Source organism: Saccoglossus kowalevskii, chromosome 5 (genome assembly GCF_978046115.1).
Source record: "Saccoglossus kowalevskii chromosome 5, keSacKowa6.1, whole genome shotgun sequence".
Lineage (NCBI taxonomy): Eukaryota > Metazoa > Hemichordata > Enteropneusta > Harrimaniidae > Saccoglossus > Saccoglossus kowalevskii.
In genome coordinates, this window is record NC_140645.1 from 6,662,813 (window position 1) to 6,679,489 (window position 16,677).

The window sequence follows — 16,677 nt, forward strand, 5'->3', positions numbered from 1 at the left end:
AAACAATGTCAATATGTGTACCCCCCCCCCCCCCCCCTATCAGCTGTAGATGTTGTAGACTATGAAAATTACAACAAATCTTACCATGTCATGTGACAGCTGGAATACGGCAATTAGATCTTCAGATGTTGTATGTTTCAATAATGCCTGTGAGAACTCAATCACGTTGTCTCCTTTGCTGTGCTGTATCACAGTCTTCAAAGTGTTCCAAGCAATCAATATAAAGTTCTTTGGAAGCACATTTGATAGCAAGTCAAACCCTTGTAGGACAGTACATAGGAACCTTATATAGTCATGTGACAGTAAGTAGTTACTTACGAGATCACACTTTGCGAAGTACTGTATTGCATGTCTAAAAACAGGGTCAAACATGGCTTCCCATTCCTCACTTTCCATGGCAACAGAAATCTTCAATTTCAACTTCAATATTAAGGTCATGACCCTGATTGTGATTGGCTCAGTACTGAGCATGCTTAGTAGTCCCTTCTTTGAGATGGTTGCTATGACACCCTGTAGCTGCGTTGATATGATTTGCTGATGTTCCAGTAATGTCGGCATTGATTGGTTAGGTACTTTGCCACTAAGTCCAAGAATGTCTTCTAAAAGGACACAGATGACTGCAAGATTAGGTGTTACCATGGACACCAGTGATTCCACATCACTGGTTTTCTTGATCTGCTTTTTCATACTTGAAAGAGAAATCTGAAAATGTGAAAAAATAAAATATTATCCTCAAAAAATAATATCCAATTTTATTTTTAACAAAATTTGCAGTTATTTCATACACTACAATCAGGGGTGTTTCTCACAACATGATTGGCCAATAAATCTATCTCATTTGCATAAATGAGTAATTCAGGAGAAAACCATGTTGGTCAAAAGTACAGTTATACAATGAACATCAACAACAATTTGGCAATAAAATGTAAAAATAAGAACTTCAAGAATAATTTTTAATAGATGTTGAACTAACTGCCAAAAAAGAAACGTTCCTTTCTGCTGCTTTCTACCTCTTTGATAAATGCACTCAAAAAAACAATTCACAGTGCCTGTGATATCAGAAGTATATTTAAATGACAGATGGAGGTTGAGGGCAGTATTTCACTTACCTCTTTGATAAATGCACTCAAAAAAACAATTCACAGTGCCTGTGATATCAGAAGTATATTTAAATGACAGATGGAGGTTGAGGGCAGTATTTCACTTACCTCTTTGATAAATGCATCCAATGAAACAATTCACAGTGCACGTGATATCAGAAGTATATTTAAATGACAGACAGAGGTTGAGGGAAGTATTTCACTTACCTCTTTGATAAATGCACTCAAAAAACAATTCACAGTGCCTTGGATATCAGAAGTATATTTAAATGACAGACAGAGGTTGAGGGAAGTATTTCACTTACCTCTTTGATAAATGCACTCAATGAAACAATTCACAGTGCCTGTGATATCAGAAGTATATTTAAATGATAGATGGAGGTTGAGGGCAGTATTTCACTTACCTCTTTGATGAATGCACTCAAAAAAACAATTCACAGTGCCTGTGATATCAGAAGTATATTTAAATGATAGATGGAGGTTGAGCGCAGTATTTTACTTACCTCTTTGATAAATGCATCCAATGAAACAATTCACAGTGCCTGTGATATCAGAAGTATATTTAAATGATAGATGGAGGTTGAGGGCAGTATTTCACTTACCTCTTTGATGAATGCACTCAAAAAAACAATTCACAGTGCCTGTGATATCAGAAGTATATTTAAATGATAGATGGAGGTTGAGGGCAGTATTTCACTTACCTCTTTGATAAATGCATCCAATGAAACAATTCACAGTGCCTGTGATATCAGAAGTATATTTAAATGACAGATGGAGGTTGAGGGCAGTATTTCACTTACCTCTTTGATAAATGCATCCAATGAAACAATTCACAGTGCCTGTGATATCAGAAGTATATTTAAATGATAGATGGAGGTTGAGGGCAGTATTTCACTTACCTCTTTGATGAATGCACTCAAAAAAACAATTCACAGTGCCTGTGATATCAGAAGTATATTTAAATGATAGATGGAGGTTGAGCGCAGTATTTTACTTACCTCTTTGATAAATGCATCCAATGAAACAATTCACAGTGCCTGTGATATCAGAAGTATATTTAAATGATAGATGGAGGTTGAGGGCAGTATTTCACTTACCTCTTTGATGAATGCACTCAAAAAAACAATTCACAGTGCCTGTGATATCAGAAGTATATTTAAATGATAGATGGAGGTTGAGGGCAGTATTTCACTTACCTCTTTGATAAATGCATCCAATGAAACAATTCACAGTGCCTGTGATATCAGAAGTATATTTAAATGACAGATGGAGGTTGAGGGCAGTATTTCACTTACCTCTTTGATAAATGCATCCAATGAAACAATTCACAGTGCCTGTGATATCAGAAGTATATTTAAATGATAGATGGAGGTTGAGGGCAGTATTTCACTTACCTCTTTGATGAATGCATCCAATGAAACAATTCACAGTGCCTGTGATATCAGAAGTATATTTACATGACAGATGGAGGTTGAGGGCAGTATTTCACTTACCTCTTTGATGAATGCATCCAATGAAACAATTCACAGTGCCTGTGATATCAGAAGTATATTTAAATGACAGACAGAGGTTGAGGGAAGTATTTCACTTACCTCTTTGATAAATGCACTCAAAAAAACAATTCACAGTGCCTGTGATATCAGAAGTATATTTAAATGATAGATGGAGGTTGAGGGCAATATTTCACTTACCTTCTTGATAAATGCATCCAATGAAACAATTCACAGTGCCTGTGATATCAGAAGTATATTTAAATGACAGATGGAGGTTGAGGGCAGTATTTCACTTACCTCTTTGATAAATGCATCCAATGAAACAATTCACAGTGCCTGTGATATCAGAAGTATATTTAAATGACAGATGGAGGTTGAGGGCAGTATTTCACTTACCTCTTTGATGAATGCACTCAAAAAAACAATTCACAGTGCCTGTGATATCAGAAGTATATTTAAATGATAGATGGAGGTTGAGGGCAGTATTTCACTTACCTCTTTGATAAATGCACTCAAAAAAACAATTCACAGTGCCTTGGATATCAGAAGTATATTTAAATGACAGATGGAGGTTGAGGGCAGTATTTCACTTACCTCTTTGATGAATGCACTCAAAAAAACAATTCACAGTGCCTGTGATATCAGAAGTATATTTAAATGACAGACAGAGGTTGAGGGCAGTATTTCACTTACCTCTTTGATAAATGCATCCAATGAAACAATTCACAGTGCCTGTGATATGAGAAGTATATTTAAATGATAGATGGAGGTTGAGGGCAGTATTTTACTTACCTCTTTGATAAATGCACTCAAAAAAACAATTCACAGTGCCTGTGATATCAGAAGTATATTTAAATGACAGACAGAGGTTGAGGGAAGTATTTCACTTACCTCTTTGATGAAGGCACTCAAAAAAACAATTCACAGTGCCTGTGATATCAGAAGTATATTTAAATGACAGATGGAGGTTGAGGGCAGTATTTCACTTACCTCTTTGATAAATGCATCCAATGAAACAATTCACAGTGCACGTGATATCAGAAGTATATTTAAATGATAGATGGAGGTTGAGGGCAGTATTTCACTTACCTCTTTGATAAATGCATCCAATGAAACAATTCACAGTGCACGTGATATCAGAAGTATATTTAAATGATAGATGGAGGTTGAGGGAAGTATTTCACTTACCTCTTTGATAAATGCACTCAAAAAAAACAATTCACAGTGCCTTGGATATCAGAAGTATATTTAAATGACAGACAGAGGTTGAGGGAAGTATTTCACTTACCTCTTTGATAAATGCACTCTAAAAAACAATTCACAGTGCCTTGGATATCAGAAGTACATTTAAATGACAGACAGAGGTTGAGGGCAGTATTTCACTTACCTCTTTGATAAATGCATCCAATGAAACAATTCACAGTGCCTGTGATATCAGAAGTATATTTAAATGACAGACAGAGGTTGAGGGAAGTATTTCACTTACCTCTTTGATAAATGCATCCAATGAAACAATTCACAGTGCACGTGATATCAGAAGTATATTTAAATGACAGATGGAGGTTGAGGGCAGTATTTCACTTACCTCTTTGATGAATGCATCCAATGAAACAATTCACAGTGCACGTGATATCAGAAGTATATTTAAATGACAGATGGAGGTTGAGGGCAGTATTTCACTTACCTCTTTGATAAATGCATCCAATGAAACAATTCACAGTGCACGTGATATCAGAAGTATATTTAAATGACAGATGGAGGTTGAGGGCAGTATTTCACTTACCTCTTTGATGAATGCATCCAATGAAACAATTCACAGTGCCTGTGATATCAGAAGTATATTTAAATGATAGATGGAGGTTGAGGGAAGTATTTCACTTACCTCTTTGATGAATGCATCCAATGAAACAATTCACAGTGCCTGTGATATCAGAAGTATATTTAAATGACAGACAGAGGTTGAGGGAAGTATTTCACTTACCTCTTTGATAAATGCATCCAATGAAACAATTCACAGTGCACGTGATATCAGAAGTATATTTAAATGACAGACAGAGGTTGAGGGAAGTATTTCACTTACCTCTTTGATAAATGCACTCAAAAAAACAATTCACAGTGCCTGTGATATCAGAAGTATATTTAAATGACAGACAGAGGTTGAGGGAAGTATTTCACTTACCTCTTTGATAAATGCATCCAATGAAACAATTCACAGTGCACGTGATATCAGAAGTATATTTAAATGACAGACAGAGGTTGAGGGAAGTATTTCACTTACCTCTTTGATAAATGCACTCAAAAAATACAATTCACAGTGCCTGTGATATCAGAAGTATATTTAAATGACAGACAGAGGTTGAGGGAAGTATTTCACTTACCTCTTTGATAAATGCACTCAAAAAATACAATTCACAGTGCCTGTGATATCAGAAGTACATTTAAATGACAGACAGAGGTTGAGGGAAGTATTTCACTTACCTCTTTGATGAATGCACTCAAAAAAACAATTCACAGTGCCTGTGATATCAGAAGTATATTTAAATGATAGATGGAGGTTGAGGGAAGTATTTCACTTACCTTCTTGATAAATGCACTCAAAAAATACAATTCACAGTGCCTGTGATATCAGAAGTACATTTAAATGACAGACAGAGGTTGAGGGAAGTATTTCACTTACCTCTTTGATGAATGCATCCAATGAAACAATTCACAGTGCCTGTGATATCAGAAGTATATTTAAATGACAGATGGAGGTTGAGGGCAGTATTTCACTTACCTCTTTGATAAATGCATCCAATGAAACAATTCACAGTGCCTGTGATATCAGAAGTATATTTAAATGACAGATGGAGGTTGAGGGAAGTATTTCACTTACCTCTTTGATGAATGCACTCAAAAAAACAATTCACAGTGCCTGTGATATCAGAAGTATATTTAAATGACAGATGGAGGTTGAGGGCAGTATTTCACTTACCTCTTTGATAAATGCACTCAAAAAATACAATTCACAGTGCCTGTGATATCAGAAGTATATTTAAATGACAGATGGAGGTTGAGGGCAGTATTTCACTTACCTCTTTGATAAATGCATCCAATGAAACAATTCACAGTGCCTGTGATATCAGAAGTACATTTAAATGACAGACAGAGGTTGAGGGAAGTATTTCACTTACCTCTTTGATGAATGCATCCAATGAAACAATTCACAGTGCACGTGATATCAGAAGTATATTTAAATGACAGATGGAGGTTGAGGGCAGTATTTCACTTACCTCTTTGATAAATGCATCCAATGAAACAATTCACAGTGCCTGTGATATCAGAAGTATATTTAAATGATAGATGGAGGTTGAGGGAAGTATTTCACTTACCTCTTTGATGAATGCATCCAATGAAACAATTCACATTGCACGTGATATCAGAAGTATATTTAAATGACAGACAGAGGTTGAGGGAAGTATTTCACTTACCTCTTTGATAAATGCATCCAATGAAACAATTCACAGTGCACGTGATATCAGAAGTATATTTAAATGACAGACAGAGGTTGAGGGAAGTATTTCACTTACCTCTTTGATAAATGCACTCAAAAAATACAATTCACAGTGCCTGTGATATCAGAAGTATATTTAAATGATAGATGGAGGTTGAGGGCAGTATTTCACTTACCTCTTTGATAAATGCATCCAATGAAACAATTCACAGTGCACGTGATATCAGAAGTATATTTAAATGACAGACAGAGGTTGAGGGAAGTATTTCACTTACCTCTTTGATAAATGCACTCAAAAAATACAATTCACAGTGCCTGTGATATCAGAAGTACATTTAAATGACAGACAGAGGTTGAGGGAAGTATTTCACTTACCTCTTTGATGAATGCACTCAAAAAAACAATTCACAGTGCCTGTGATATCAGAAGTATATTTAAATGATTGATGGAGGTTGAGGGCAGTATTTCACTTACCTCTTTGATAAATGCATCCAATGAAACAATTCACAGTGCCTGTGATATCAGAAGTATATTTAAATGACAGATGGAGGTTGAGGGCAGTATTTCACTTACCTCTTTGATAAATGCATCCAATGAAACAATTCACAGTGCCTGTGATATCAGAAGTATATTTAAATGACAGATGGAGGTTGAGGGCAGTATTTCACTTACCTCTTTGATAAATGCATCCAATGAAACAATTCACAGTGCCTGTGATATCAGAAGTATATTTAAATGATTGATGGAGGTTGAGGGCAGTATTTCACTTACCTCTTTGATAAATGCATCCAATGAAACAATTCACAGTGTCTGTGATATCAGAAGTATATTTAAATGATTGATGGAGGTTGAGGGCAGTATTTCACTTACCTCTTTGATAAATGCATCCAATGAAACAATTCACAGTGTCTGTGATATCAGAAGTATATTTAAATGATTGATGGAGGTTGAGGGCAGTATTTCACTTACCTCTTTGATAAATGCATCCAATGAAACAATTCACAGTGTCTGTGATATCAGAAGTATATTTAAATGACAGACAGAAGTTGAGGGCAGTATTTCACTTACCTTCTTGATAAATGCATCCAATGAAACAATTCACAGTGCCTGTGATATCAGAAGTATATTTAAATGACAGATGGAGGTTGAGGGCAGTATTTCACTTACCTCTTTGATAAATGCATCCAATGAAACAATTCACAGTGCCTGTGATATCAGAAGTATATTTAAATGACAGATGGAGGTTGAGGGCAGTATTTCACTTACCTCTTTGATAAATGCATCCAATGAAACAATTCACAGTGCCTGTGATATCAGAAGTATATTTAAATGATTGATGGAGGTTGAGGGCAGTATTTCACTTACCTCTTTGATAAATGCATCCAATGAAACAATTCACAGTGCCTGTGATATCAGAAGTATATTTAAATGATTGATGGAGGTTGAGGGCAGTATTTCACTTACCTCTTTGATAAATGCATCCAATGAAACAATTCACAGTGTCTGTGATATCAGAAGTATATTTAAATGACAGACAGAAGTTGAGGGCAGTATTTCACTTACCTTCTTGATAAATGCATCCAATGAAACAATTCACAGTGCCTGTGATATCAGAAGTATATTTAAATGACAGATGGAGGTTGAGGGCAGTATTTCACTTACCTCTTTGATAAATGCATCCAATGAAACAATTCACAGTGCCTGTGATATCAGAAGTATATTTAAATGACAGACAGAGGTTGAGGGCAGTATTTCACTTACCTTCTTGATAAATGCATCCAATGAAACAATTCACAGTGCCTGTGATATCAGAAGTATATTTAAATGACAGACAGAGGTTGAGGGCAGTATTTCACTTACCTCTTTGATGAATGCACTCAAAAAAACAATTCACAGTGCCTGTGATATCAGAAGTATATTTAAATGACAGATGGAGGTTGAGGGCAGTATTTCACTTACCTCTTTGATAAATTCACAGTGCCTGTGATATCAGAAGTATATTTAAATGACAGATGGAGGTTGAGGGCAGTATTTCACTTACCTCTTTGATAAATGCATCCAATGAAACAATTCACAGTGCCTGTGATATCAGAAGTATATTTAAATGATAGATGGAGGTTGAGGGAAGTATTTCACTTACCTCTTTGATGAATGCATCCAATGAAACAATTCACAGTGCCTGTGATATCAGAAGTATATTTACATGACAGATGGAGGTTGAGGGCAGTATTTCACTTACCTCTTTGATGAATGCATCCAATGAAACAATTCACAGTGCCTGTGATATCAGAAGTATATTTAAATGACAGACAGAGGTTGAGGGAAGTATTTCATTTACCTCTTTGATGAATGCACTCAAAAAAACAATTCACAGTGCCTGTGATATCAGAAGTATATTTAAATAACAGACGGGGGTTGAGGGCAGTATTTCACTTACCACTTTGATAAATGCATCCAAAGAAACCATCCTGCTTGTTACTCTGTATGAACTTCTCAATATTATGCAAATCAGATCATTAAGTGGAACACTGTCTATTTTGTTCAATCTCTCTGTAGTCTAGAAGGTGAAATAAAAATGTACATATAAAAACAGTTTAGCTGCAACTTCCACCAACATGAAAACAATTCAGTGGTGTGTTAGTTAATAGTAAATACTCATTAAAAAGAATGAACAGTGTTGAATCTAGGATTGCACTTTAGAGGCATGTTTTGCCCCTGTGCTTAAAATAAGAGACTTTTTAGTGGTCTATGATATGCTAATTTAACATCATTTACATAAATATGCACAATTTGCATAAGGTACTGAATATATTGTATTTAACTTATAGGGCTCGTCTATAAAAATTTTAAAATTTGAGAAACTGGACTCCCCCACTCTATCCCAACATACAGAAAAATTTCATTTTTGTGGAATAGAACACAATAGTTGTGTGCAAACTTAGATTCAACACTGTTTTGTGCCACGTGTCATTTCCAGACATTGAAGTTACTGCTGTCTCTCATGACATGTTTTGTCTTCAGTTCTATCTGCAAGTGTATGTGTGCACACAGTCACCCAAACCTAATACAGTGTGTTTGGAAGGCAGAGTAATCAGTATGGGAATCAAACCCAAAACCTCTGTGTGAGAGATGAACTGTACAATCACCGAGGTAAACTTGTTGTGATAAAATACATCAAATGATATCTAGTCAATTTGTTTGACATAAAAACATACACACAATTTTTTGATGATAATAAACAAAAAATATTCCCTACCATATCATGTATTGTTACAGCAACCTTTGTTAACATCGTCAACACCGAACCACTCTCAACAAAATCCAAAATATTTGCCCTATTAACACCTTGAATCAACCTTCTTAAAATATTGCTACATTTCATCACCATGACAACAGTCTGTTCTGGTTTATGGGATGCTGAACGACAAATGGCCTGACACAGTACAAACAATCCCATCATGCATCTTGTCTGGTTGGTTAAAAGAAAGTGCTCCAGAGGAAGCATTTCCAAAACCTGTCAAGAAATAAAATGGATACAGTTTGTGATATATAAATTAATTTATTTGGATGTAACATGCTTCATTCAATATATGATTATACGCTTCTATTATAATAATACCATTTGTGAACTTCAGAAACGTTTTAGATCACACACTCAAGTTCATTTGGCTTTCTGTTTTTTTGGGATTGCAACAAGCTAATTTACTGAAAATATCTACCAATATATTATCACAACTCACAGCTCTATTTACTACAGAGAACTACTTCATTACTTAACTCAGTGAAATAAGTACATAAATTCTGACGTATAGAGATGTACACATACTTGGCATGGTAAAATCTTGGCATTTTGAAATAGAAAGAAAATGAAAAATTTGCATTTTTTTTTTTTTTCATATACCAGTATGACAAAATTCATAAATAGAGATTAATTAGTGCACTGCATACATGATCTGTTTATCTCCCACAATGCACTGCATATAAGATCTGAATATCTCCCACAATGCATTTGACTAAAACTGTCTTATGCAAAAGAATAAAGGACATCCATATGAACATACCTCTAAAATTCTCCCAATTTTCTTGTAATGTTTGTTGTTTAGTTGAATATCATTTTCCATCTTCCCTGACATGTATACATTCATTTTGATCCCAATATTTTGAATTTGTTTCCAGCTTTCATTCAATGCCATAGTGTCTGCAGTTGTGTTATCACAGTCATCTTCCATCGCCTCATTCCTTATCTTAAGACTAGAAAAACAATTAATTTAAAAGTTTACTTTTCTGTATTTGTATTAGTTTAGTTCAGTATCTTTAGTTTCATAAATTCCAAGTAATATTTATCCAAGGATTTTGATAGTAAGGTATCAACAAGGTGTGGTACAGCTGAAAATGTCATTGTTAATGACATAGTCCCTGTTAAGCTGATAAAATGACAGATATTTATAAGATAAGGAGATATGCAATAAAAAATAATGATATCATTTGAATTTGCATAAATTACAACATGATAATAACATTATAAGGCAATAATGATGATTTGCATTCATTCCAAGTTTTTTCTCCTGTGTTCATACTCACAGCAAATGTATTGAATGTTAAACCTCTCCTGTGTTTATACTCACAGCAAATGTATTGCATGTTAAGCCTTGCATACACACAACAAATTCGCACATAATGCCATCCTAAAGAGAACTTTCCCCATTATTATTTTGAGTGATGTTTTGTACACTCCCTAAAAAGAAAATTCTGGGGGAAATATATAATTCATATGAGAACCAGAGGGCGCTCTCAATCATCATAATCTTTGTCAATAAAATTAGCAGATTCTGTAAACTTTAGCGCATGTTATTTTTAGCTGAATGTAGTAATAACCAGATTCAATTTACCTTGGACGTGAATCCACCTGCTGTAACCATGGTATCTCTTTGGCAACCAACTTTGATAATACTTGCATCTCATATTCAGCATCATAACTGGAAATGGATATTTGCATTCAGGGAAACTATTCTAACTGTCAAAGTATATCACAGTTTAAAAACATTTTTGATAAAAATCAAATCAAGCAAAAGCAAAGATAGAAATTAAATCATCATTAGAGATTTCATTTCATGTCTGATTTCCTGAAATCAACAAACAATATCTGCATGATTCCTGTCGTGATTTCTCACCCAATTCTGACAACAAATGATGAGTTTGTAACACCAAGGTTAGTAACTATGGTAACACACAGAATCATAATCAAAATACCTGTTAAACATTTTCAATAATTCCTGGAGTAAACTTGTTACCATGGCAGCCTGTATGAGTACAGATTCTTGAAATACCTCACTCTGCAGTAGAGTTGAGGAATCTTGAATTAACACATCACTAAAATGAAAAATATAATTATTGTAATTACGTTGTAAGTACACTCATACTTTTTCCGATTGGATTAAGAAATTTTCAATATTATCAAGAATGATGTTCATGAAAGTGATCCATGCACCATTTGAGAAACTGTTGATGAATTTATGTGTTTTGTGCTATTTTTGACACAAAAAAACACCAGTCGGTCATGAAATTCAAAATCAAACCACATAATACCATATATGGAAATAATCTGCATAAACTTCCCATAATGCACTGTAACATCACACAAGAAGAACGCAGATAAGAAAGAACACCTTACCTAATTTGTGGTGTGTGAATATATTTTAAAAACCACATAATACCATATATGGAAATAATTTGCATAAACTTCCCTTAATGCACTGTAACATCACACAAGAAGATCGCAGATAGGAAAGAAGAAATTACCTAATTTGTGGTGTGTGTTTATGACTTGTACATATCATCTTGACAACATAGTGTGACAGTAGCTGTAATTGATCAGCATTACAGAGTGGTAGGAAGACCAGTACATGGTTTGATATCAACGACATCTCACAAACTGAACTTGGCATCAAAGGAAAAAGAGAAACCTGTGGAAAAGAAAAATAACAGTTTGAAGAAAAATGAACAATCAACAATCTCCAGATTTTGTGATGACAAACATTTCTGAATTTGAAAGGACTTGCATGGATATATGAGACAGTATTTCTCACCTCTGTAACAGTCTGTATATTATCTTCTAGTTGACAGATATATGCAAGTGAATTCTGCAGACTTTCTTGAATGGCTGGACATGAATCAGAACCAAACACTAGAAGTGCCTTGACCTTCTGAACACTTAAAAGTTTCTGTAAAAAAAAAAGACAACCAATATAAGAAATACATGTATAGAACATGGAGATCAGAATGGCATGGAATGAAATCAAAAAGTTGAACATCTGAAAATATAATAAGATTATAATCCAGGAAATTATAATAAGAGATTAATATGATTAAGGTTTTTACATAGTAAGTCATCTTGATTATATCATTAATATAATTACTAAATCATAGTAAAAGTTGACCATTAAACACTGACAAACTGATCTATAATTAAATAACAGTGTACATTAACCATATTAACCTGGTAGGTTCTGACTATATTTTTGTTGGAACAATATTGCACAGTATTCATGTTAGGTAAAATTGATTTCGGTGTAACTGTAATCCGCTTGACAGCATTCATGAGAATAAAATTTCACGATAGTCACTGAGAATTTAAGGTCCAACTGAAATATTCTCTGATACAAAAATGTTGCTATACAGTAAAGATCACAATATATTACTAACTCACCATCATATATTTATGAGCTGTGTTCACATCCACACCACTCTGTGTACACAATGATATCCATTTATCTGCAGTAATATGACTATACAGATAACTAAAATCTAACGCTTTCAATGGCTGCTGTATACTGGATGGACAAACTTCTTTTTTATCTCTGTATTTAGTGTGTTGTTTTAACAATAAATGTACATCACCCCAGCAATGGTAGAGATACAGTGTGCATAGAAATAGACGTGGAATAACCTGTAAAAAAAATCAAAGTACTGGTCATGGTGAACACATGCATATCAGAGAATGATGCAGTAATGGTTGTCATGGTGAATGTACAGATTGTAAGAACACATGCATATCAGAGAATGATGCAGTAATGGTTGTCATGGTGATTGTACAGATTGTAAGAACACATGCATATCAGAGAATGATGCAGTAATGGTTGTCATGGTGAATGTACAGATTGTAAGAACACATGCATATCAGAGAATGATGCAGTAATGGTTGTCATGGTGATTGTACAGATTGTAAGAACACATGCATATCAGAGAATGATGCAGGAATGGTTGTCATGGTGATTGTACAGATTGTAAGAACACATGCATATCAGAGAATGATGCAGTAATGATTGTCATGGTGAATGTACAGATTGTAAGAACACATGCATATCAGAGAATGGTGCAGTAATGGCTGTCATGGTGAATATACAGATTGTAAGAACACATGCATATCAGAGAATGATGCAGTACTGGTTGTCATGGTGAATGTACAGATTGTAAGAACACATGCATATCAGAGAATGATGCAGTAATGGTTGTCATGGTGAATGTACAGATTGTAAGAACACATGCATATCAGAGAATGATGCAGGAATGGTTGTCATGGTGAATGTACAGATTGTAAGAACACATGCATATCAGAATGATGCAGTACTGGTTGTCATGGTGAATGTACAGATTGTAAGAACACATGCATATCAGAGAATGATGCAGTACTGGTTGTCATGGTGAAAGTACAGATTGTAAGAACACATGCATATCAGAGAATGATGCAGTACTGGTTGTCATGGTGAATGTACAGATTGTAAGAACACATGTATATCAGAGAATGATGCATTGCTGGTTGTCATGGTGAATATACAGATTGTAAGAACACATGCATATCAGAGAATGATGCAGGAATGGTTGTCATGGTGAATGTACAGATTGTAAGAACACATGCATATCAGAGAATGATGCAGTAATGATTGTCATGGTGAATGTACAGATTGTAAGAACACATGCATATCAGAGAATGGTGCAGTAATGGCTGTCATGGTGAATATACAGATTGTAAGAACACATGCATATCAGAGAATGATGCAGTACTGGTTGTCATGGTGAATGTACAGATTGTAAGAACACATGCATATCAGAGAATGATGCAGTAATGGTTGTCATGGTGAATGTACAGATTGTAAGAACACATGCATATCAGAGAATGATGCAGGAATGGTTGTCATGGTGAATGTACAGATTGTAAGAACACATGCATATCAGAATGATGCAGTACTGGTTGTCATGGTGAATGTACAGATTGTAAGAACACATGCATATCAGAGAATGATGCAGTACTGGTTGTCATGGTGAAAGTACAGATTGTAAGAACACATGCATATCAGAGAATGATGCAGTACTGGTTGTCATGGTGAATGTACAGATTGTAAGAACACATGTATATCAGAGAATGATGCATTGCTGGTTGTCATGGTGAATATACAGATTGTAAGAACACATGCATATCAGAGAATGATGCAGGAATGGTTGTCATGGTGAATGTACAGATTGTAAGAACACATGCATATCAGAGAATGATGCAGTACTGGTTGTCATGGTGAATGTACAGATTGTAAGAACACATGCATATCAGAGAATGATGCAGGAATGGTTGTCATGGTGAATGTACAGATTGTAAGAACACATGCATATCAGAGAATGATGCAGTACTGGTTGTCATGGTGAATGTACAGATTGTTAAGAACACATGCATATCAGAGAATGATGCAGTAGTGGTTGTCATGGTGAATGTACAGATTGTAAGAACACATGCATATCAGAGAATGATGCAGTAATGGTTGTCATGGTGATTGTACAAATTGAAAGAACACATGCATATCAAAGAATGATGCAGGAATACAAAGTAAAATCATTTTAATATATTGTTTTTAATTTGACACAACATTGCAGGCAATCCTAGCTGATGACATCACATTAATTTGTTTTTTATTTAATTCAAAGATAACCAACAAATGAAATGCCAAGTACCAGTCATCTTGATGTAAATTGTTACTTATTGTAACAAGGATGTGATGTGATGTTGTGATTTTTTTACATTCCCAGAGGACAAACAAAATGTTTTGTGTCTCCTTCAACTGGATGTCATGTTTCCAGGAAAGCACTGAGTGGGCAACCGCTCACAGAAGACCAACTCACAATTTCTCTGATAGTGGGTGAACATGCTAATCATTTCGCCACATATTTACATACACATATTTCATCAAATAAAATTACTAAAATTTGAAAATAGTTATATTTAAAATTGGAATGCCAATGACTGGTAACTAAATTTAACATAAAACAAACCTAGGGTTAAAATAAAACATAATAAAACAAATATATGGTACAATTATTTGAATGTTATGCCTAATAATTTTACCTGATTAATTACCTGATCAGAATGCAGACATAATTCTAACAATGGCATTAACAAATTATTTTGCATAGTTTCCATGGCAACCTCAATGTTATGCACTGCAGTGGTTGCCGCGTCAACAAGCTTAGCGTTAAACAAGTAATGTACATAAAGTGCAACAGTCAATTCAAACTGATGCATGATGCGTGATTCCTGTTGCATGCTGGGAGTGTAATTCTTTTTTGTCTTTTGTTTCTTGCGAGGTGACTCTCCTGAGTCAACAAGTTTTTCTATTTGTGGTAAATAATGCTGACTGAGTTCTATCGTCAACTGTTGCCAGATGTTGAGAGTAAGACCAGGTGGCAATGACTGGATACAAGCAGCAAATCTACAAAGGAAATCAAAGAAAGCTTAGAAAGAACTCCCATGTGCTGAGAGTATTGGAGACACATTAAATATAATTCGAAATTACATAGCTGAAAACTAATTATGCAAATCAGAAAATTAATATGACCAGATTTGAGTGTAAAACTAATGAGGTCTGCGCAATGTAACAGAAAATCTATGTCTCCAAGTTTAATTGAAATGTGATTAGAACCAAAAAATTATGAATTATTATGCTTATTAGGGAATTAATATGAACAGATTTTTACCCCAAACTAATTAGGTTTGTACATTGTCCTAGAGCATCTTTGTACTAAGTTTCATTGAAATGGAATAATTAGTACCGTGAAAACTCCAAAATTTCGACCCCTCTAAAAATTCGAACGCCTATTTATTTGCCGGGTTTTGGTGTTTTATTTACCTCCAAATTTTCGACTCCACTAAAAATTGCCGACTCATTCTTATTCGAAAATTGCGACCAGTTTTAGTTTTCCTCCAAACGGAAAAAAAAAACGACGTGAGCGTTCAAACGGGACCTCAAAGGCATGAATCCGGGTTTCTGATTGACTGAGAGATTTTTATTTTATTGGTAACGAAAATATATTCTAAATAAACGAAGTTTCAAATAAAAACGAACACAAAAATCTCGGCATGCTGCGTTTCTGAATTGTTGATTATTACTGTACTCAGTAGTGATTATAATAATGTACACAAAATAAATTTGTTGAATGGTTATGAAATACAAATAAAAGTCAACTTAGTTTCATCGTAAGCGAATGATTCCGGTCTCGTATAAACGTTTGATGCTGTAGGATATCCGCCATGTTCTCTTAGGTCAAATAG

At 34.7% G+C, this 16,677-nt stretch overlaps 1 protein-coding gene across 1 annotated transcript in view; it reads right to left on the reverse strand.

The window, feature by feature from the left end:
• The window catches only part of LOC102801353 (unhealthy ribosome biogenesis protein 2 homolog), a 78,667-nt gene that overhangs the window by 3,516 nt on the left and 58,474 nt on the right, over positions 1 to 16,677 (reverse strand). The window contains exons 11-20 of the mRNA XM_085499489.1: positions 15,487 to 15,838; positions 12,793 to 13,032; positions 12,173 to 12,307; positions 11,886 to 12,049; positions 11,337 to 11,456; positions 10,976 to 11,062; positions 10,148 to 10,337; positions 9,343 to 9,600; positions 8,524 to 8,643; positions 85 to 702 (exon numbers count right to left, since the gene is read on the reverse strand). Of these exons, the coding sequence (XP_085355615.1) occupies positions 85 to 702; positions 8,524 to 8,643; positions 9,343 to 9,600; positions 10,148 to 10,337; positions 10,976 to 11,062; positions 11,337 to 11,456; positions 11,886 to 12,049; positions 12,173 to 12,307; positions 12,793 to 13,032; positions 15,487 to 15,838 (2,284 nt within the window). The remainder of the gene's footprint in view (positions 1 to 84; positions 703 to 8,523; positions 8,644 to 9,342; positions 9,601 to 10,147; positions 10,338 to 10,975; positions 11,063 to 11,336; positions 11,457 to 11,885; positions 12,050 to 12,172; positions 12,308 to 12,792; positions 13,033 to 15,486; positions 15,839 to 16,677) is intronic.